The 23,008-nt window shown below is 40.2% G+C and overlaps 2 protein-coding genes across 5 annotated transcripts in view; one reads left to right on the forward strand and one right to left on the reverse strand.

The window, feature by feature from the left end:
• Positions 1–9,689, reverse strand: part of XPO5 (exportin 5) — a 41,575-nt gene extending 31,886 nt beyond the window's left edge. The window contains exons 1-8 of one of the 2 annotated variants that reach the window (XM_011218735.3): positions 9,403–9,689; positions 7,850–7,971; positions 6,847–6,919; positions 5,770–5,907; positions 5,447–5,629; positions 1,979–2,005; positions 1,396–1,581; positions 710–786 (exon numbers count right to left, since the gene is read on the reverse strand). In XM_011218735.3, the coding sequence (XP_011217037.1) occupies positions 710–786; positions 1,396–1,581; positions 1,979–2,005; positions 5,447–5,629; positions 5,770–5,907; positions 6,847–6,919; positions 7,850–7,971; positions 9,403–9,507 (911 nt within the window). In that variant the 5' untranslated portion in view covers positions 9,508–9,689. The remainder of the gene's footprint in view (positions 1–709; positions 787–1,395; positions 1,582–1,978; positions 2,006–5,446; positions 5,630–5,769; positions 5,908–6,846; positions 6,920–7,849; positions 7,972–9,402) is intronic. The other variant, XM_011218736.3, reaches the window with a different exon arrangement.
• A 108-nt stretch (positions 9,690–9,797) lies between these two features.
• The window catches only part of POLH (DNA polymerase eta), a 38,065-nt gene continuing 24,854 nt past the window's right edge, over positions 9,798–23,008 (forward strand). For 2 of the 3 annotated variants that reach the window (XM_019794376.2, XM_002914464.4), the window contains exons 1-4: positions 9,798–10,087; positions 18,340–18,480; positions 18,715–18,849; positions 21,482–21,699. In XM_019794376.2, the coding sequence (XP_019649935.1) occupies positions 18,344–18,480; positions 18,715–18,849; positions 21,482–21,699 (490 nt within the window). In that variant the 5' untranslated portion in view covers positions 9,798–10,087; positions 18,340–18,343. Of the gene's footprint in view, positions 10,088–18,339; positions 18,481–18,714; positions 18,850–21,481; positions 21,700–23,008 lie in introns of those variants that run through there. The other variant, XM_034647894.1, reaches the window with a different exon arrangement.

A 23,008-nucleotide genomic window follows, 5' to 3' on the forward strand; every position in this document is an offset into this window, starting at 1 on the left:
ATAGCGGAGGAGCCTGACGTGGGGGCTCGATCCCACAACGCCGGGATCACGCCCTGAGCCGAAGGCAGACGCTTAACCGCTGTGCCACCCAGGCGCCCCTGAACTGTCTTTGTAGTACAGTTCTACTTGCCTTCCTGGTAAGAAACACGTATTGGGAAATGCTCAAATATTTTCCAAAGCAATTAAAAATGAAAGTAAGTGGAAGCCAGTATTTTAGGACACAGAATGTGTTTGCAGGTCCCACGAATACATTTCTCATCGAACACACTGCTCCTGCTGCTTCCTAGAGCCTCAGCACTTCCGGCATTGATTACTTTGAGCAGAAGAGGGAGCAGCATCTGGAGTTCTGCCGTCAAGGCAGGCCGTGGGGCAGACTCTGGTCCAGAACATCAGAGCATTCTCAGGCCTAGGCACCAGCACTACTAGGAGGCTTAGCGAAATCACCAGAAGCAGACAGAATCAAGGAGATGAGCTGTCTGGGAAGAGTGGGGAAAACTGTGAAAGTGACTGGGTATAGAGTCAACGGCCACAACTTCTTTCCAGGTTAGGTCTTTAAAAAAGTTAGAAAGTTCCTTTAAAACTGCCAGACTTTCAAATTAAAAACACTGTCAATTGACTGCCAACATTCAGATAAGAACTTCAGATATATTGGTATAAACTACAGAAATGACAACGAAATTAGAAAACACAGAGAAAAGTAGAGACTCACTGTGCAGCAGAGAGTATATAATGCATGGCAACATCCCCAAACAAGACCATCAGGGGCTTCCGGTCTTCCAACTTGCCCTAGAACCAATTTTAGGGAAACACAGGTAATACAAACTCTGTTATTAAAAGCCTCCAGGTATTAACACATCTTCTATACCTATATAATCAAATATATTGACTTCATAATTTCTCACAGTCCCAGGGCTAACTAAACCCTGCAAAAAAGGCTGATTCTTTAAAATCAATACTGGGTTTCTATTTCTTGTATTTTTAAATGTGTTGGGCAATAATGCTGATAGGAAAACAAAGTAAATTACATCTAAAGATAACAGTCCTATGGAGAAAAGAGCCCCAGCCCATATGAAGCCAGTGCAGGCGCCACCTAAGATTCACGGAGTTTTAAGTTTCAGTACTACTCTCATCGTTTCCTCAGTGTGAAGTGCCAAGATTCATAGTGGTTTCAAGAATAAGGTAGCCCGACAAATCTCTGAATATGCTGCCAATGGAACCCTAGAATATCGGCAAACTACTGTCCAAAGGGGTTGGAGGCAGATATTTAAATTGGTGTCATGTAAAAATAAATCCCAAACTTTCCAAACGTCTTTCTGCCACAACGTACGATCAGACACACATACACACCCCCACAGGGACTCTGAGGATAAAAGTCAGTTTGAAGTGATAACTTACTTTTCTGCTGACTGCAATGAGAAGACATTCAGCAGCTCCCAACTGAAGTTCCTGTTCATTCAGAAGCAGGCAGAGCATCTCTAAGAGCTTACAGTTTTCAGCAGTGATATGATTCATGGACACCCAGTCAATGTAGCCTGCTAGAGTATTCAGTGCCGCGACTCCGACTCGACAGTTTGCTTGGGCCTGTGTAAAAAGAAATAATTTTTAATCATTAAGTCCTCACTAACAAAGAGGCTGTGGTTATATTTGAGCTCCTTCTATTCTCTAATTCTAAAAAGAAAATGATTTAAAAAAAAAAAAAAAAGTACTCATGTAACAGCCAGACAGGGAACTCAAAGGTCTTCTCTTGATGCACAAGCACTTGTCAAACAACAGCATTCTCAATGTCAGTAAGCTCATACTGGCACGTGCGGCCATTTCATCTCCTCTGATAAACTGGAAATACAGTAATTCTAACTCCCTTCTACCATTGCTTGGTGATCACCTACACCAAGGCTGACGTTACCCTCCACTACGTATATACATCTCTGTACCTGAAAGCCTCAAAGAAGTCTCCTTCCAACTCCACAAGAGCTCTTACCTTTGACTCCTGAGAATTATCTGTCTTCTGAAAGAAAAGAAGTATAAGGATCCAATGTTTTTAATGAGCAAAAGGCTATGTAATAACTTTCCACCCACTTCATAAAGTCCCTTGAATAACGATTTTAAATACAGACTCAACTTTTAACCTCGGAAAAGAATACAACTGCATTAAGAACATTTAGCTGCTATTTCCCCTAAGGACAGGTTATTTTAATTTTAGCAATATGACAAAAAGTTAAGATCTAAAGAGCTTACCCAAATTTGTTACAACATTAAGCCCACAAAGACAGTTTCAAAGCAGACCATTTAGAAAGAAATACAACAGATGAATAAATAAGGCTCCACACTGCTAGGGATCAAAGAAATATAATTCAAGACAAAATATGAGCATTTTTTCATATGAAAATAAAGACAAGTTATAACTAGCAAAAGAATATTGCAATGATGTAATATAAATGGAAAAAGTGAGACAAAGTTAAATGAATATAATTTATGACCATGTATGTATGGAAAGAACTATAGGAAAATCACACACACAAAAAATATCACACGCTAAGTAAACAAAAATAATGTCCATTCAGTAAATGTACAATTATAACTGATTTCTACCCTTATACTTCAAATTCCATAATTACAAAATGCTTATTTACATGTACAAAATTAGTATTTCCCCAAAAAACTTCTGAAATTAAAATTAAGAATAACTCCTGAAGACAGGTGACCCAGAGAAACAGAAGCAGGAATAACAACTTTTGAAGCACCTGAAAACTCACTGCCATTAGGACTATAAAGGATTTGTTCTACAAATGTACTTAAAATTGAAATTTAATTTAAAAAACACATTTGTTAATAAAAGACAAGTATTAGCTTTCATCATCGGTGATGGAATAGAGGTGTTAGTGAGCAGAGAGGAGTAGAACCCTCTCATACCAGCATCTACTGATGCTGCCCAAGAAGGAAAAGGAATCCAAGTGACAAGACAAGACCAGTCTTTCCTCTCCAGCAATTTTTCACTCCCACTCCATCTCTACGCCCCCCGGACCAGTGCAGGGCCCAGGTCACTGGACAGGGAGAGGGAGCCCACTCATCCTATCATTGTTTACCATTAAACCTACTCGTCAACCGGGAAGGTGAAGGGATGGAAGGAGAGAGGGTAAAGGGAAGGGAGAAGGAAGTTGAGATGGAAAGAGAGAAGGGAGGAAAGGAGAGAAAGGATGGAAGAAGGGATGCAACTTATCAAGCAAAACTTGTTCCACATACACAAGATAGCTCTTGGTGTGCTCTGGTCTTGGACACAAGAGGTAGTTTGCTTTAACGGACGAAGGGAACTGAAACTGAAGCTAAAGAAAAACACCACGGCGGATATGTTTCTAATGTCTCAGACCATCACTCATCACCCCTGCTCGGGCATGCTGGCTAGGCTGCTAGGGCATCTAAGGAGTCATAATTTGTTCCCCTTCTCCTACAGATCGAATATCCTAAATGAAAAGGAAAATACCTCCTTCACCCTCAGTACACGTAAGTTTTTAAGTGCAAATATTTTCCTGACATTTTCTTTTGAAAAATCTTGGGGAGATATTTTGGGGGAAATAGGCCACTCTAGTATAAAGAATGGGACTTGAATTCCACCACAACCATTTATTAGGGGATCTTCAATAATTATTCTCTGGACCTTGGTTTCTACATCTGTAAAACGGGAGACTATACTTTCTGACTCTTAGGGTTGAGGATTAAGTAATACATAAAGCACAAACAAATATATGGCATATATTAGGAACGTACTATGAGTTCCTCCCCACCCCAGCACCTCACATTACCTTCCCATCATTTGTGTTAGTATCTGGCACTTCTCTAAAAATTGCCAGGGGTGTAAAAAATAACTAATTTAATACTATTTTGTGAAATAAGCACACATAAGAATTCTGNGTGGGGTTTTTTTTTTTTTTTTTTTTTTTAGGTGGGGTTAAGAGGGTCAGAGGGATAGGGAGAGAGAATCTTAAACAGGCCTCCACGCTCAGTGAGGAGCCCAACGTGGTGCTCAGTCTCTTAACCCTGAGATCACGACCTGAGCTGAAATCAAGAGGTGGACAGCTTAACCGACTGAGCCACCCAGGGATCCTTAGATCAGGGTTTTTCAACCTCAATATTATTGGCATTTGGGGTTGGATAATTCTTTATTGTGGAGGGACAATTCTGTGTTATAGAATGTTTAGCAGTATGCCTGGCCTCTACCCACTAGATGCCAGCAGCAACCCCCTAGCTGTGATAACATGCGGGGCAAAACTGTCCCTTGCTGAGAACCACTGTATTAGATTAACTTCGACATGGCTTTCCTCTAAAGGCTCTCTGTTAAAAATGACAATGGTTGGAAAGACAGTATCTGGCTTGCCCCCTTGTGCAGAATACCTCACCAGGAAGAATCAAATACAGGTATTTCCCACTTTTTCAAGTTTGTGTTATGAAACTTTGATCTTTCACAAGACCCACATTAGTACCTGTTTTCTCTAACTGAAAGAAATCTGAAGAGGATCTTTTGCTTTTAAGGAAAGGCAAAAAGCAAAAATAGCTTTCAGTGCTTGTTTTACAAGCAAGAACTTAGAGGCACCAGTAGGTTCCTTTCCCAGGAACTACACTCAGCAACTCAGCATCAAGCAGCCACAGTTTGAACTGTGTCTGTGAGCATCTGTGCTTTATCCTGATTTATTTTGTGTATCTGTTAGCAAGATGTGTCCCTAAGGTGTCAGAAAAGCTATGGAGAGGTTATCTTTTGGGTGTGGGAATGCTCAAAAATTATTTCATATAAACTAATGGTAATTTCTTCTTCATTCTATGCCATTTGGGCTTATAAAAGATTTCATGGAAACGCTCTTCTTTCAGGTAGCCGGGGAAAACTGTACCAAGAATCATGCGGTCAAAATGAATAAAACCTGGCAATTTCCTGCAAGAGGGAAAAATTTTTTAAAAATTTAACAGAGATGCTACCCTGACCTACTGGAAATCTGGGCATTAAATACTTTAAATATTAAGAATCTACCATTTTTATACTGTTTTAAGAATTTTCTTACTATAAAGATTATTTTTAATTTTTAAAAAGATTTATTTTATTTGCGAGAGAGAGAGAGCACGTGCACACACACAGAGGGAGAGGGAGAAGCAGACTCCCTGCTGAGCAGGGAGCCCAACATGAGGCTTGATCCCAGAACCCTGGGATCATGACCTGAGCCAAAGGAAGACGCTTAACTGACTGAGCCACCCTGGCGCCCCAGGATTATTTTTTTAACATGGGCACTCACTGACCTGAGTTCCTCAGAAAATTAGTTCCATTTCTTCCTGTCAACTATTTCTCTTTTGCTTATAAAATGGTGTTCTTTTGCTGAACTAGACACCCTAATTCCTTGCTGACAGATTATGTTAACTTTAAAAAACAAACAACAAAACCACTTTTAGGAGGTGAGGTAGCCCTTACCGCTTGTCGGTACTTGTTTACATTTTCTTGAAGCGTGTTAAGTAGAAAACTGAAGATCTTTTCCATGTTCTGGGTTAATGTTTGCTGGATATCCCTTCTTCTTTGAGGGGGTAGTGTCTGAAAGGTCACTACATCCTCTGCCAGTCGTAAAAGGATAAACATCACTAATTCTGTCTGTGTTTCCTGTATCAACAGAAACAAGCTAATTAAACTGAAACCTCTTTTTCCCTATAGGTATGCCCAAAAGCTTTCTGTTGACAAAATAAATTACAGAACAGCTCCCCCCCCACAATAAACTGAACTGATATAGTTGTATTTCATACCCCTTGTTTGGAAAGGGTATCCAGTTCTATTAGCATATCAGGCCAGTGCTGTGGCCACTCCCGCTTGATCATTTCTACTACAATTCGAGACAAAACATCTTTAATATGGTTCTCCTCTTCCAAAATATCCAGTGTTCCCTGAAAAAGAGTAAGAGATAGTAAGAGGTTTGCAAGACTGAATTTAAAAAACCTAAAAAACCCAAAAACCCTGTGCTGTGAAAGTGTACAAACTCCCCAGCAGGCTTGCTTTTAAACTAAACAGAGTAAACAAACCTGCTCTCCAGGTGTGAGTCACTTGTCCTGCATTCCCACTAACATTTTCCTCACTTAAAGCGTAAGTAAGGGTTGCATCAGCTAATAAAGTGACTGTCGCACAGAGCAAGAAAGACATCTTTTTCCTTTACAAACTCAAGAGACTCTCATATTGACTGTTTCATTTTGTAAGAGCGCCAAAGTAGAAGGGTACAGAAATAAGGAGGACAATAAGAAGCTGATAAAATGAGAGAGTTAGCAGAAGCAACTAAATATTTTACCGATAGTTCTAGCATTATAAGACACAAAAAAACTATTCCTCGGACCTTGTTCTTCTGGAGTTTGATATTGAGATTAATGAATTAGGACTTCCATCAAGTTTCCCAAGAACTAGCAAAATACAAATTCTAAGTTGATTAATAATTTTGAAAGGAATTTTTTTCTACTAAAGGCACTCAACTTTGGAGAGGAAAAGGTGGGAATTCAACTTTTCATGCTATTTGTAAAAAAGAAGAAAAAAGGCTGTGGATTTTAAGCATGTTTAAAGTTATATCCTAATTCCTGATACTAATTCATCAAGCAAATTTTGTATTGTTAAAATCATACTAATTCAGTTTGGAATAAAAGGAAACACACAACAAAGTGCAATCTAATTTAGATCTAGGAATCTTGTTCATTTGCTGAAAATGTTTCATCTTCTCTGCCCTGTTGAGCATGCTGTTTTGACCTACGTAGAAATAGGGAATTTTTACATAAATGCTAAAGAAGTCACTCTTAGTCTAATCTACCTTTGAAACACAAGTCTTCCAACCAATCATTCCTTACATTTGCAATCAGCTCCATGACACTGTTCTTCAGATAGACCTTCTCCAATCGAGACATGCTGTTCCACCGAAACCTGGCCACCAAAATGTGTAAGGTCAAGAGAACCACATTAGAAGTCTTCATAAGAGACTAGCTTTGATTCTGTGTTATATTATGCTAGTGATTTCACCAAGAAATTATACTTTTGATTTTGTACCCTTCAAAGAATGGACAAGAACACTCTATATTCAACTAAAATGCTAACAACAGAAAAATTCTTGGGAAAAAATCCTACATAGGAAGTGGTCCACTAATTGAAATTGACACAGGATTTGTGCACAGATTAGCTTTTCCCGTTGATTTTACTGATAGGCCAAAAGCAAATATACGCCTGGGACAACTGCAACAAATGCAGTTGCTTCTCAGAAAATAAAATGGTGATACCACTAACTCCTCTTTGTGTGTGTGTGTGTGTGTGTGTGTGTGTGCTGGCTTATGAATAACACAATCCCACAAAAACTATGGCTAAGTCTTAAAAACTGATTCTTCTGATAGACGCTGGGTGTAGGAGACTCAAGTTAGGAAGGGTTTTCAGTTTGTCTCGTAGAGTCCTGCTTCGGATTTGCCATTCAGAGAAAGAACACACTCAAACTTTAAGAAAGAATTAAAAGCACAATGCCTAATCAGAGATTTAATTACCTATACACTGTATTATTCTAAAAGATTTTGAGATGAGCTGGCATTTAGTAGGGGCTCAATAAATACTGACTGAACCACTATCAGCTAATATATGTAGAATGCTTAGTATGTACCATGTATTTTACATGGATGAAGAAACTGAAGAAGAGGAAGGTTAAGTCTTTAATAAGAGTGCTCTCGAGGCTGTGGTAATCTCTTGGGGATCATTCCTTTCTCCTTGGTGATCGTTCTTTTCTACTCACCTAAAGATTACCTCTATGAGTTATATAAGAAATAAGATTTGCTCTCTCACAGACTTCAGTGGTACGGTCCAAAAGCTCCTTACTTGACAACGTGTTCTAGGATCTGAAGGCCAAAATGTCTGACAATGGCAATTTGCGTCTTCTCAGCCAACCTCAAGCCACAGGGGACACAGATAGGGCATTTTTCTTTAAACTCTTCACAAAACTGAAACAAAGAAAGTATTTTCCTTAGGCAAGAGAGAGTGCGGATTTAAAAAAAAATTTTTTTTTAAACTTCAACTTAAGAAACTCCAACCTGAGCTATATTTTTAAACAGCAAAATCTAAATCAATGGTATATGAGTAAAGAACTGATAAACATTTCTTTCACTTTGATAGTTATAAATTTTCCATGCTACGGCCAAATAATGTTGAAAAAAGTCTGACCTAAATGAGTAAAAAATTATTTGTTAGAGATATACCCCTGAAGTATATAGGGATGAAATGACAACTTCTAGGATTTGCTTTAAAAAAAAAGTTAGGTGGGGGGAAGGAATAAAGGAAATGTGGCAAAATCTTTATAACTCCTGAATTTAGGTGAGGGGTATATACAAGATCATTGTAGTATTATTCTTTATTTTTGTGTATATTTTTAATATTTCATAGCAAAAAACCAAACTAATAGAACTCAACTGTTTCTCATTCCAAATCCTGTGACAGACACCTATGTTTTTAAAAATAAAATTTTCTCAAATGATGTTCACTCTACTTTACAAAGTTACATCATTTAAAACCTACACAGCACTTAACTGAAATTAATAAAAACTTCTAAAAAATATATGCACAAGTGTTTTTCCTAATGATCGTCTCTCACATCCCACACGCATAGTTTGATGTGGGAATAAGTTCACATTTTATTAGCATCCCAATTTGTATTAGCATTCCCAAACTGCAACAGGAGAGTCAGACCCGGGAGCTGAGCATCAGGACTCAAGAAAACTACTTTCAGGAAACCAAAGTGCCCTCGTTAAAATGCAAAGTAAGTGGTAGAAGTTCGTCTTCGCGAAAAATAGCCTGAGAATAGAACACAGTAGAAGAACATGGGGGGAGGGTTGTGAGAATTAGCCCAGAAATAACCCAAGACACAGAAGAGGATTAGTGAGAGGTGTAAGAATGTAAATAAAGTGGCACTAGGGGGCTGGAGCTCGACTAGGACGGTTCAGGAGGGTGCAAGGAAACCTTTAATGCAGGGCAGACAGTCAAGATTGTAGTTGGTATTGGGAACGTGATGGGCACGTGCGCCACGGAAAGGCTAGGGGATGTAGGGCTCGGGGTAATAAAATAGAAGCATCCGGCTGTGGTGCGGGCAGGACTGAACAGAAGTGGGGAGAGGAGAGGGCAGTGGGAAGTCGTAGTGAAATGAGAAGCAGCAAGGAACCGGAGGGTCCCGAGAGAAGGGCAGGCGCAGCTAGTAGAGAAAGCCGGGAGTGAGAAGAGACGCGGAGGGCGGGGAGGGGAAAGGCTAAGGCCCCCCGGGGTTGGGGTAGGAGGTCCAAGGGCCGCGTGGGCGGGAAACCAGCGGGGCTCTGAGCGGCGGGGGGATCGCTGGGGTTGGGGGAGGGTCTTGGGGCAGGCCCGGGGCGCCAGACCCCGTCTACCTTGAGGGCTTCCAGCCGGTAGCGCTGGGTGGAGCTGGGGTCCATCATGACCGTCACCGCTTTCACCAGCTGCTCACACAACGCGTTCACTTGATCCATCGCCATGGCTAGTGCCACGCGCCGCAAACGCGGACCACGGCCGTCCCGGGAGCACGAGGTACCGACCGCTCTCTTCGCAGGACCACACGCCCGTACCGGGCCGCGGCGGGCTGGGGGGTGGGGAGCGGGAGGAGGAGCGTGAGCTGCAGAAGCACCAGCCTGGAAGGAGCGGGGGTTGCGCACGCGCCCGACTCGCCACTGCGCATGCGCCCGCGGAAGTGGCGGCCCCGGTGTGACGGTTGCTTCTCAGGGGGCGGAGCGGAGGACGGAAGGGCAGCAGTGCGCAGGCGCGTCAACGGCTTTTTTGCTTGCGCGCGCTGTCTAATCTCTGTTCCGACGGCTGGCTACTGAACGTTCGTACTCTGTCTAGCTCCGCGGGGCAGTGCGCGGCTTTCCCGGCAAGGGTCGTCTGTGACCTGTGATCCGTTTCTCCGTCGTCACGGGGAATAAATCTGTCGAAGCCGACTGGTCCTCTTTCGGAAAGGGGGCAGATATTCAGGACCCCTTCATTTTCCTTCCAGTGGACAGCGAGCCCGGCATCTTTGGCGTCCGTGGTTGGCAGTTTTTCCAGGTGCTTGCCACATTGGTAAGAGAATTTAGAACCGTTCGATATCGCTGTTTTCAGACTTTTCATGTTGTCTTGGCTCTTGGTTTTTATGCTATAGCAGTGGCTGGTGGTGACGTTGGACCGAAATTCGGTGAAACAAACGCATTGTTCACTGAAACGTAAGGCCCCGGTATGGTCCCCTAAGAGGAATTTTCTTGTGGGAAAACGGTATTTTTGCTAGCTCTTAAACCTACCTCTTCACTTGTGCTTATTTTCCTTAGATGTGTTATCGCCTGAATGGCACCAATATTTGATATTTGAAGATTAATAATTGCAATTGTTGATGCCTTGTGCAGTTTGGATCATTTGAAGTGCTGCATTGAAGGCTTCAAAAGAGTGTAATCCTTATTCGGGAAGAGGGGTTTTTAGCAGCGAATGTGTTTCATTTTTCCATCTTTACAAAGGTTTTGCTTTCTCCAGCATGATACTAAATTGAACACTTAAGCTTCATTATCTGTTGGAGTTTGCATATTGCGTTTTTGTTTACTCAGTAAAATATTTGCTGGACTTAAATCACTGCTTCCTATTCAAATTCCATTTCTGCTATTTGTATCTAGCATGGTACTTCCCTGGTGGGTTTGTGTGTGTGTATGTGTGTGTGTGTGTGTGTGTAAGAAAATTGTTTACTATTTTTATTCTGGCATTATCTGTTCCAGTGCAACACAAAAACCACTTCCTTTCAAGTAAGGTGATTCCTGACTTGTTACGGTTTTAACTTACAAATGTTTAAAGTTATACATTCTTCCAGTTTTCAGTGAGTGGAATTTATAAGGAATTAATGCCTTAATTATTCAGATTTTTAAATTCATTGTTTTCTTTCCACTAATCTTCTGTCATTGTTAGTTGCATGCCACTTTTCTCAAGGTGATGTTAATTGTTGATGCTTTTTTTTTTAAATACAGTCCAGTGCTTACTCAGCTGTATAACCGGTGTTTCTCATATTTAAATCTTGAATTATTGGTGTTTCCATAAGTATCTTATTTACTTTAGGTCAGTTGTTTCCAATCGCTGCTACATATTAGAACTGCCTGGAGAGCTTTTAAAAATCACAATATACAGGTCACACCCTGTTTTGTGCTATCTTGAGCTATTAATAATAATGTTTTAAAATAATAAATTTAAATAAGATAACATTTAAGTAACATTGATATCCGGCTTCTACCACCAGACATCCTTATTTAATTGGTATGGGTGTGTTTTGTGCTATCTCAGCCTAGCGATGGTAATGCTATGGTTAGAAATGTTTGGGGGCACTCACCGGGGCTCCAGTGAGCTTCCCACAGACATCTCCTCTTTCCAAACCAGTGTTCTTAGTATATTGCAGGACACCCTTTAGCAGTGACCCTCAGGAAACTTTGAAAGAAAAAAAAGTTTATTCCATACAAGCCCTAGAGCTCAGAAGACACACCGATTGGGCACACAGCAAAGTTAGAGAGGGAGCAAGCTAGCACAGGCCTGGGGTTCTGCTTTTACTGGGATTGAGGGTGGCAATCAAGAGTTTCATGGGTGAATTTAAAAAATAAGGCCAGGAGGGGCATTTGGGTGGCTCAAGTCAGTTAAATGTCGCCTTTGACTCAGGTCATGATCTCGGGATCCTGGGATTGAGCCCCAAGGTGGGGAGGGGGTCTCCATGATCAGTGGGGAGTTTTCTTCTCCCTCTCTCTCTGCCCCCCCCACCCTGGCTTGTTCTCTCTCTCAATCAAATAAAATCTTAAAAAACAAAACGAAATGGGAATTTAAAGTACAGGAAGAGAGAAAAAGGAAAACAAAAAACCAAGCACCCAAAAATGGCCAGTTATTGAAATCAACCAAGAACTCTAAAACAAAGGAGTCTCAGTTTGGGGGGGGTGCCCTGGCACTTTATCTAATAGTCATTTGGCTGGCTATGTGTTTATTCGAGATAGTCATCTTTGAAGTGGATGCCTCAGCAGTCCAAGTGTAAATCAGACATCTCCGTTATGAAAAAGGGGTGGGGGAGAACAACTGTCAGCGTTTACACAACAATCTACCCTGTGATGCCAGAGTCAATGATGAGGACATTAGCTGCCTGGATAGCTGGTATATTAAAAGTCAGGGTTAGGGGCGCCTGGGTGGCACAGCGGTTAAGCGTCTGCCTTTGGCTCAGGGCGTGATCCCGGCGTTCTGGGATCGAGCCCCACATCAGGCTCCTCCGCTATGAGCCTGCTTCTTCCTCTCTCACTCCCCCTGCTTGTGTTCCCTTTCCCGCTGGCTGTCTCTATCTCTGTTGAATAAATAAAAATCTTTAAAAAAAAAAAAGTCAGGGTTAAATAATTATATAGGCCATAGTTTGAAATCCAGTCTCTGTCCGTTGTCCCCAACTTGAAAGGGTATAGCCATGAAAATAGGTCAATGATCCTGACTATTTGGCTAGCCCTGAAAATCTGTTCAAGGATTTGGTTGATGTTGTGAAATATTTTAACATCTTCAGCCATATGGTATAAGTAGATTTGAGCCTGTCTTGAGTTGCTAGATTGTTTTATATTCAGTGGAACCAGTTTCTTAGTCCTGAGAATAATTAAAGTGTTGTGTCTCATTTCAGAAGGTGGTCATGCAGGTGGAGTCCCCAAGTTAAGCCTGTTTAAAAAAAAAACAAAACAGTAAATTTAAAGATCTTATTGGCTTTTTTCAATGGTTATGAATTGGGCAGCATCCCATCTAACAAAAAGAAACTCCTGAGAGCTATACAAAATGAAAGACCTCTATAGGCAGAAGGCAGCATGATAAAGTGACTGTCGAAAGAGTGGATTTGTTTCAAGCAAGGCCATCTTCCTTTGGGGAAAGACAGAACACTAGTGCTGACCAGGAAATTCCAGGCTGACAGGGTAAGATTACCTACTGGGAGAGGCTAAAACTGCAATTAGGTATTCAGTTTTGGTTTGGTGACATGGGCTTAGTATAAGTGACTCCATTTTGGGCCTGCTATCTCTTTTAATAGGCCTACATGGTGGAACTATTTGTTTCAGTCATTTAATAAGAGGTATTTCTATGGAAACAAAAGAAATAAAAAAACAAAAGTTAGTGTTTGGAGGAGATTATGATCCCAGTTTCTGAGTTCTGAAGGCAGCCAGTTGAGAAGATTTCTAAATGTCAGGCTAAAGCATCTTCAGATGGAGTGAGGGCAGACAGTGGCGATCTTAGATTTTCCTGGTTTGGAGTTTGAATGTCTCTGGTGGTCTTTTCTGAGTGGCCCACACAGTAACAGGCACAAAAATTGTCTATACATGAACTATTGTGGTGATTTCTCTTAAGTTTATATCAAGTCCCACTTCAGGTTGCATGACTTTGGGAAAAGGCAATTTTAGTTCTCAGTGTTTCCAAGTCAGAAGGGTGGGAGAACACTTGGAAATGTTAGCTTGGAGAGTTGTAGCCAAATATTGGAGGAAACCAGAAGAATTCAGGATCCAGTCCAGTTTAGAGGTGGAGAACAAAACCTCAAAGACAAATAACAGCAATAGAATCTGATATCCACAAAGGTGTATTACTGAAACATTCTTTGTTTCACAGTGACCCCCATTTCTATCAGAGATAGTTGAAATAAGGCTAATTTGTTTGTAAATAAGTCTAATCTCATTAAACTTGGCTGATTATTTTCACAATTGCAGCAAGGATTCACATAATTGCAGCAAGAATTGACCATATAGACTTTGAAGTCTGCTTTGCTGGAACTTTTCATAGGGAATCTCAGATTGAACTTTTAAAAGCCTCCCAAGGTTAGGAAGCCAGGGGGCGCCTGGGTGGCTGTCGTTAAGCATCTGCCTTCGGCTCAGGGCATGATCCCGGAGTCCTGGGATCGAGCCCCACATCAGGCTCCTTTGCTGGGAGCCTGCTTCTTCCTCTCCCACTCCCCCTGCTTGTGTTCCCTCTCTCGCTGGCTGTCTCTCTCTCTCTCTGTCAAATAAATAAATAAAATCTTTAAAAAAAAAAAAAAAGGCTAGGAAGCCAATCCAGCAACCTGCCAGTAGGTCTTGCCTGCAATACCTATAAATTTGGGTGAATTCCTCTCTTCTTGAGGTTCCTAAAATACCCTGAGGTTCCTGGGCTTGCCAGGATGTGACCTTCCTTAGGAAGGCTATTGGGATCTCTGTAAGCAAGGTACCAGGCTGATTTTTCAAGGGGCTTTGTTGGCTCGATAAAGTCAACCTTAGTTCCTTAACTATTATATCTGTCTGCATCTTTCTCAAATATGGCATTCCAGTGAAAGTCTGGGTAATATAATCAATGTTTCCATTTGTTGTCCTGTTACAAGAAGAACAGATCCTTATTGAATTTATTCAGATAATTATATTGCCACGAAAATAAGAATATTCACTGACAGTTTTCTAGTTCTGGAGGATTCAGGTAGGGAGAAAAAGTAATTGTTTCATCTGTGTACTCAAAAGTATACTTTACCAAATTGCTGTAAGTCAGAGATAGCTTAAGAAAAGAGGTTTCTTCAAGCTGGAAAAAATAAAACATTAAAGAACCAACAATGTTTCATACAGAAAGTCATAAAAATTATAATCATCCTCATCAGTTCATTCAGTCCCATGGAATTCTTCTTGATTTTTTTGTTAACAGTTTTATGAAACCATTAGTTTCTCTATTAGTGTCGTGTCAGTTCTTACCCACTTCAGTGGTATGATCTAAAAGTTATCAGAAACCTGTATTCTAGGGGCTCCTGGGTGGCACAGCGGTTAAGCGTCTGCCTTCGGCTCGGGGTGTGATCCTGGCGTTGTGGGATCGAGTCCCACATCAGGCTCTTCTGCTATGAGCCTGCTTCTTCCTCTCCCACTCCCCCTGCTTGTGTTCCTTCTCTCTCTGACTGTCTCTATCTCTGTCAAATAAATAAATAAAGTCTTTAAAAAAAAAAAAAGAAAAAGAAACCTGTATTCTAGAGTACTTGTCACGGTCCTTTCCATGAATTTCTGAAGACGGAACACATTTGTAAACAACTGTAAATGACAAAAGACTTAAAAATGTCCATAGTTAAAGATATCCTGAGAGTTCATTGTAATGCAGTTGACAAGGAAATTTGGCATTTCTGTGACATATAACATTTTTTAGAGAGGGGGAGAGGTAGAGGGAGAGAGAGAATCCCAAGCAGACTCCACGTCCAGAGGGGAGCCCAACATGGGGCCAGTCTCACAACCCTGAGATCATGACCTGAGCTGAAACCAAGAGTCAGACGCTTAACTGACTGAGCCATGGCACCCCCAGTGACGCATAACATTTTAAAATGGTAACTTTTTAAAATGATAATTGGAATTAAGATTGATAATATATCAGAATTTTAGGAATTTCATATAGTTTCTTGAACACTTATATATCCATACAAGGATATGCATAAAGAGGGTTTAGTGTTATTTCGTATTTGACACTGCTTCTTACTAATTTAACGTATATACAGGTTAACCCTGCTATCTGAAAGTAGAGCATTCCTTTTTTTTTTTTTTTTGAGATTATCTATTTATTTATTTGAGAGAGAGAGACAGAGATAGCAAGAGAGAGCTCAAGCAGGGAGGAGAGGGGGAAGACTGCTCAGCCGGGAGCCCCATTCTGGGCTGTATCCCAAGACCCTGGGATCATGACCTGAGGCAGACACTTAACCGACTGAGCCACCCAGGCACCCCATGAAAGTAGAGCATTCCTATGAAACCTTTCATAGGCCAAAATGGTGTAAAGCAAAAAAGCAGTTACCATTTGTTTATATGGAAACGTTTTGAGCATTCTCAGACCTAAAAAATAACCTCTCTCAAACTTTTCTGATACCTTAGGACACATCTTGCTATTGGACGCGCAAAATAAACGAAGAGAAAGCGCATATGCTCACATAGCCTGCAAAGCTATGGCTGCTTGGTATTGAGATGCCGAGTGTAGTTCCTGCGGAAGGAGCTTGGTGGTGCTGCTCCGGCTGCGTGGAGTGCAGCCTCTGTAATGGCTCATTGTAAAACAAACACCAAGCACTGTTTTCACTTTTCATCTTTTTCCATAAAAGCGAAAAATCCTCTTCAGAAGATTTTCTTTCTGTTAGAGAAAAGAGGTACTAATGTGGGTCTTTCATAAAAGTGAAGTGGCATAAGGCAGACTTTCAAAAAGGCACCTGTAACCCTAATTAGTTTGACATCTGTCTTTTATAGAGAACAAACCTTTTGAAATGTTCCATGGGCCCTCTGAAAAACCTCAAAATTAGTTTGAGGTCAAAAAGATGACTTTAGAATTTGATTTTGGGGGGAAGTTTGTCAAAAATATCAAAAAGATTGAAACCCCTTGATTAAATAGGATCACAGGTCATTGTGAAACAATACTTAGTTGTCCATTTAATCAAAGAGACAAAGACTTTGCAAGCAAATAAACAAGTTACATAGTTGTAAAAAAAAAAAAAGCTTTCGCTCTTAATAGAGAAAGACTCCATTTTCTATGGTAGTGAAAGACTTGATAAAGATAACATGAAACATAGGAAATTATCTTGACAAAACAGAATCTTTGTTTTCTAGGCAGATTACTTAAAAAGGTAAAGAAGAATTTATCAGGAGCACACCCAAGNAGGTAAAGAAGAATTTATCAGGAGCACACCCAAGAAAACCCCCTTGTAGCAGATGAAAGAAAATTAATTTTCTTTTTTTTTTTTTAAGATTTTATTTATTTATTTGAGAGAGAGAATGAGCAGGGGGGAGGAACAGAGAGAGAAGCAGGCTCCCAGCCAAGCGGGGACCCCGACATGGGGGTCAATCGTAGGACTCTGGGATCATGACCTGAGCTGAAGGCAGACACTTAACCAACTGAGCCACCAGGCGCCCCAGAAAATTAAATTTTTGTTTATACAAGTACAGTATTGATATTAAAGCTTATTTTTAAAAATTCTTTTAATAATTCACTTTTTAAATTTATTTATTTTTAAATAATTCACTTTTAGCCAGCTTGATTACTTAAGGTAAAATTCTGTTTTTCTCTCTGACCTCATTGTGTGGCTCCAGGTGTGCTTTGTAGTTTCTAGTCCTGTAAGAAACCTTTATTTTTTCAGTTTCCTGATGGTTATTGCTGAAGAGTATCTTGGAATCACATTAAGAGCCACAGGGGTCAGTCAGTTGTATCTTTTCCTTTGGAAAGGGGGGATGTCTGTGGGAAGCTCACTGGAGCCCAGGTAAGTGCCCCCGGACATTTCTAGCTCTTAGCATCAATATTGATAGATTGAGATGACACAAACACACCCATACCAATTAAATTAGGATGTCTGGTGGTAGAAGCCAGATATCAATATTATTTAAATGTTCTAGGTTGGGGGCATCTGGCTGGCTCAGTTCATAGAGCATGCAACTCGATCTTGGGGTTGTAGGTTCAAGCCCCACATTGGGCATAACACTTACTTTTAAAAAAATGATTCTAATCTGCAGCAAAATTGGGAGCCACTGCTTTAGTTTACATTCCTTCTTCCAGATTCCTGACAATGCTAAATGAGAATATTATTCTGTATCCACTATCAAGTATGTAAGGTTTGTTCTTCCAATCTACCATCCATACCTTTATGTATGTTTATATGTGAATAGTATGTAGGATTTTCTTTTGTCTTCAAAAGTTTACATAAATGTATAGGAAATCACCATTAGAACACTGTAAAGTGTTACAGACAAGACCCTCTGATAGATGCTTAATGCTTGAAAGTTTGAGGAAAACCAGGATATTTGCATAATCTCAAAGTATCTCCCCTAAGATAACAATTACAAAAGTAAAAATAACTTTACAGTGAGAAACCTGGCAAACACTATCACAACTATATGATCATGGTTAACACCATGAGTAATAACACCTTTTGATATCATGTACCTCTTCATGATACACTGAGAAGAGTACATCACTTCCATAATATTCTTGCCAAAAATGCATAGCCTTTATCTAATTCAAGAGAAAACATTGGACAAGCTTAAGTTGAGAGACATTCTCAAGGTAACGGACTAGTTCTCTTCAAAAGTGTCAAGGTCATGAAAAATAAGGAAGACTGAGGAACTGTCACAGATTATAGAAGACTAAGGAGACATGATGACTAAACTTTACTACCTTCCTAAAATTGTACCAATTTGTTTATTATTCTCCTACCAGCAGTATATGAAAATGCCTCTTTCATTCTTGTTAGTATCCATGCTCATGATAACTCAACAATGGAAGAACAGAAATAACAGTTTTCCTTGGCACTTTGGATTAGGTGTCTTTTCTGACCATAAAATATTGTCTTACAGAAAAATGGCTACTGGACAGGACCGGGTAGTTGTCCTAGTGGACATGGACTGTTTTTTTGTTCAAGTGGAACAGCGGCAAAATCCTCACTTAAGGAATAAACCTTGTGCAGTTGTACAGTACAAATCATGGAAGGGTGGCGGGTATGTATCGTAGTTATTGTAACTGTCAACTATTTTAATCTATAAGAATACATGGCAGTATGTTATGTCCTGTTTTTGAGATTTCTGAACTGATATGTTTGAGATGGAATAGTGGCATCTGTGACCAAAAAGTTTCTACTGTTACGTTTATAGCCCATTCAGTTAAATTTTAGTTATTTTTGTTTGTGATCGTGTAATATTTTTGTTTCTCTTTTTTTTTTCTTCTAACCTTAGAATAGTTGCAGTGAGTTATGAAGCTCGTGCATTTGGGGTCACTAGAAGCATGTGGGCAGATGATGCTAAGAAGTTATGTCCAGATCTTCTGCTGGCACAAGTTCGTGAGTCCCGTGGGAAAGCTGACCTCACCAAGTAAGAAGAGGAGATTCTTTAGGGGAATGGAAGAATTGGAAATAATATTCTATGAGGCTAGGAATTTGATGTCTCAAATTTGTTTTGTATAATCAACCCCTGACAATGTTCCTTTGGACAGCCAGCTTTTCTCTCTGAAATGAAAATAGATTTTGATTCTATGTTTCAGGAACAGTGCGGGGTCATTACAACCTATAATAATTGCTGCCCTTAACACCCTTTCAGTAACTTAATTGTTTAAAAATTAGTGTTGTAGTTAAAACTTAATACCAGTTTCCATGTTCTTAGGCCAAAAGTCTGAAATGTCTGAAGTAATTAAATTGACTGAAACTAAGTTTTTCCAGAGAAGGATGAGTCAAACAGGCATTGTAGTGCAGTATCTAGAATTACTTACTAAAACTGAACAATCTCAAAGGAGATCACCTCTGTGTGCGAAGTGAGCTGTTGCTCCCCAGGCTTTAGAACATTAGTCTATATGGGCATAGCTAAGTTAGAGGTAAGTACAAGCTCCAGCCATTATAATAATCCTAATGAATAGTATATATTGAGCATTTGTCCTATGCCAGCCTGTGTTAAGCTCTCCATAGGTAAGATCTCTTAAATCTCACATTATTATAAGGTAGGTTCTAGTATTAACCACACCCTACCTCCATGAAGAAACAGGTTTAGAGAGGTGAAATAATATAAGTTCACACAGCTAGGAAATAGAAGGCTGAGGATTCGGCGGGGGGGGTGGTTTAGATTTCAGTAGCCACATTCTCACGGTATACTCTACTGTGTAGTGTGGTGTGTAGGGATCATGATTTGATTTAAGACTTGAGATGTGCCTGAATTCATCTATGAATTACAAGTCTAAAGGTAGTGTGCCATAATCAGCTTCACCCTGGAGTTATTGCCAAAAAAGAAGACAGATTTGACTGAAGATTAATATCTTAACCCTACAGTAAAATTAATTCAGCTAATGGACATACGCTACACTGTATTAAATAGAATTTTATGCTGGTAAAGACAATGTAACTTCCCAGAAATATAGCGTGATTTTGAAAAGCTGCATGCTTTAAACTGGATCATTTATTTTACTCTTAAAATCTTCATCAAATAGGGACACCTTGGTCGCTCAGTTAAGTTTCAGCCTTCAGCTCAGGGGTTCTGGGATCGAGTCCCACGTTGGGCTCCTTGCTCGGCAGGGAGCCTGTTTCTCCCTCTGCCTGCCACTCCCCCTGCTTGTGTTCTCTCTCTTTCTCTCTCTGACAAATAAATAAGTAAAATCTTTAAAAAAAAATCCTCATCAAATAATGAACAAAGCCAGTTTTACCTAATTTAGGAGTTAGTGTATAGACCAGAGTTATTAAGACCTGGCAGTTTAAAATTGTTTTAATAATAAACTTGTGATACCAAAGTTAGAAAATATGATTTGCAGAAATTTATACACATAAATTTTATCAAATATTCTTAGGCTACTTTGTGGAGTAATTTGCCCAAGAGGCTGTGAAGGAACACCAGCTACTGCAATAAGGTGTTCTTTCCTCACTCTGTGTGTGTGTGTGTGTGTATATGTGTGTGTATCATGTTCTCATGCTCTTGCACATGCTTGCACTTTTTTTTCCTTTGCGGTCTGACTATCCTCTTTCCAACACAAATAATGATGAAAAGAAAAAAATGCCAAATGTTTCTCTAATTCTTTTGAGGCTGTTTTAGAATTAGAATTCTACTAGTTTTTATAGGTGTCTTTTTGAACTAGTGCAAATGTTTCCGTTTCTATGACAGATTTATCAGGGACAAAGGACTTACTTCAAATTCCATAGCAGGTTCATAGCAAAGAAAATATGCACATATTGCCATAGGAAACTAGCTGTCTACACCCAGAAGAGCTGCTTTGTTATGGTTTAAATAGAAAGTATATGGTGAAATTGGTATCCTCTGGGGAAGGTTGCCACCATGTTCTAGGCATTTATCTTCAATTTGATTACTTGAATGTTAGCATACCCGGAAGTGATTGGACTTGGTTGGTTGGTTGGATATGTGCGCACGTGTGTGTGTGTGTGTGTGTGTGTGTGTGTGTAGCAAAGACCAGCTCACATGTTGATGCAACTCACTGTTGAATGAAGTATAACATCCGTATGTCACTTTGTTAATTTATACTGAGAAATACTGTCTTGAGAAAGACCAGACACTTGGGTTCACGAATCAGGGCAGTATTTCCTGTAAATGATGTCTTATGTGAAGACAAAAGTAGAAGCAGAAAATACATAGTGGATATATGAAAATAACCAGAACAGGTGATCTTAGTAAAATGTAGTTGAACAAGTTTGAAGCATTTCTTTCCTCTTTGGGAAGATCCACAAAAACATATTTATGGTCTGGATGCTTTCCACCTTCATAGTGCTAGAGTCACTAAACATGTTTGCCTCCATGGTTCTTTTTCTTTGCTTCTGTGATTGACCATTTGCCTGTTCATTGACCCCTTCATTTGGGTTACTATCTCATCTTTGCCAAGCCATTCCTCCCTTTAAGGAGACCTTACACTGGTTATATATATGATTCCATTATGAGATGTAGGGGATGGTGGCTGACAGTCTCATTGTTGCCTTCATTTTTTGCCTACACATATCATAATCTTTATACTTTTTAGGTACCGGGAAGCCAGTGTGGAGGTGATGGGGGTGATGTCTCGTTTTGCTGGGATTGAACGTGCCAGCATTGATGAGGCTTTTATAGACCTGACTGGTGCTGTGCAAGAGAGACTACAAAAGCTACAAGGTCAACCTATCTCAGCTGACCTCTTGCCAACCACCTACATTGAAGGGTTGCCCCAAGGCCGTACAACAGCAGAAGGGACTGATCAGAAAGGTACTTCCATAGCATATTGCTTCTGCTTCCTGCTTTTGGAATCTGCTTTGCTTGGTCATGCTGATCCTTCTTGGATTGATTGAAAGGAAACTTAAACTACATCCTGAATGAATCGCAAGGACTCACGTGGAAGGATATACAAATTCTCTTAACAGGTATATGGATGTTGAGAAGCTGTGAAATCTGTATGAAATCAAGTTTGTTTTTTTTTTTTTAAAGATTTTATTTATTTGAGAGGAGAGAGAAAGAGCACAGGTGGGATGAGGATCAGAGGGAGAAGCAGACACCCTGCTGAGCAGGGAGCCGGATGTGGGACTCAATCCAGGAACTCCAGGATCATGACCTGAGCTAAAGGCGGACGCTTAATGGCTGAGCCACCCAGGCGCCCTGAAATCAAGTATCTATTTAGATATAACTAGAGCAGGTTTGAGTTACCGGTAGACTGAGCATTTCTGTCATTTGTAGGTTAATTTATAATGTTGTAACTTGGTTTCTTCAAGTTGGACCTCAGGTATAAGGAGTTGAGTCACTCAAAGTTTCTGATCAATTTATAGTAAAATATCAGGGGGCCTGGGTGGCTCAGTCGGTTAAGTATCTGCCTTCAGCTCAGGTCATAATCCCGGAGTCCTGGGATTGAGCCCTGTGCAGGGCTCCCTGCTCAGTGGGGAGCCTGCTTTTTCCTCTCTCTCTGACCCTTCTTTCCCCCCACCCTCACTTGTGTGCTCTCCCTCTCAAATAAATAATAAATCTTTTTAAAAAATGTATAGTAAAGTATCAACAGGCTGTGCAAGGCCTCTCTCGTTTTATTTATTTTCCTTACATTCCCCTTCATAGTGATTATCCCCACTCCCTCCCTACCCAACCCACCCTCTGGCACCCAGTGATGTGTTTGATGTATCTTTTTAAATTTGTCTGTGTCTTTACAAATTGTACAGTGTTGCTTTGTGTTTGTGCTTTTAAAATTTGTGCTTTTAATTAAAAGATAGTAATGTGTTATTTATCTTATTCTTGTTTATTAATTTTAAAATTTTAATTCTAGTATAGTCAACATACAGTGTAGCTCTCATTTTTTTTTTTTTTAAAGATTTTATTTATTTGACAGAGAGAGACAGCGAGAGAGGGAACACAAGCACGGGGAGTGGGAGAGAGAGAAGCAGGTTTCCCGCTAAGCAAGGAGCCCAATGCGGGGCTCAATCCCAGGACTCTGGGATCATGACCTGAGCCGAAGGCTGACGCTTAACGACTGAGCCACCCAGGGGCCCCTCACTTTTTTTCTTAATTTTCCTTCAGTGGTGATTTTATAGATCTT

The sequence above is a fragment of the Ailuropoda melanoleuca genome, chromosome 19 (genome assembly GCF_002007445.2).
Source record: "Ailuropoda melanoleuca isolate Jingjing chromosome 19, ASM200744v2, whole genome shotgun sequence".
NCBI classification, from domain to species: Eukaryota; Metazoa; Chordata; class Mammalia; order Carnivora; family Ursidae; genus Ailuropoda; species Ailuropoda melanoleuca.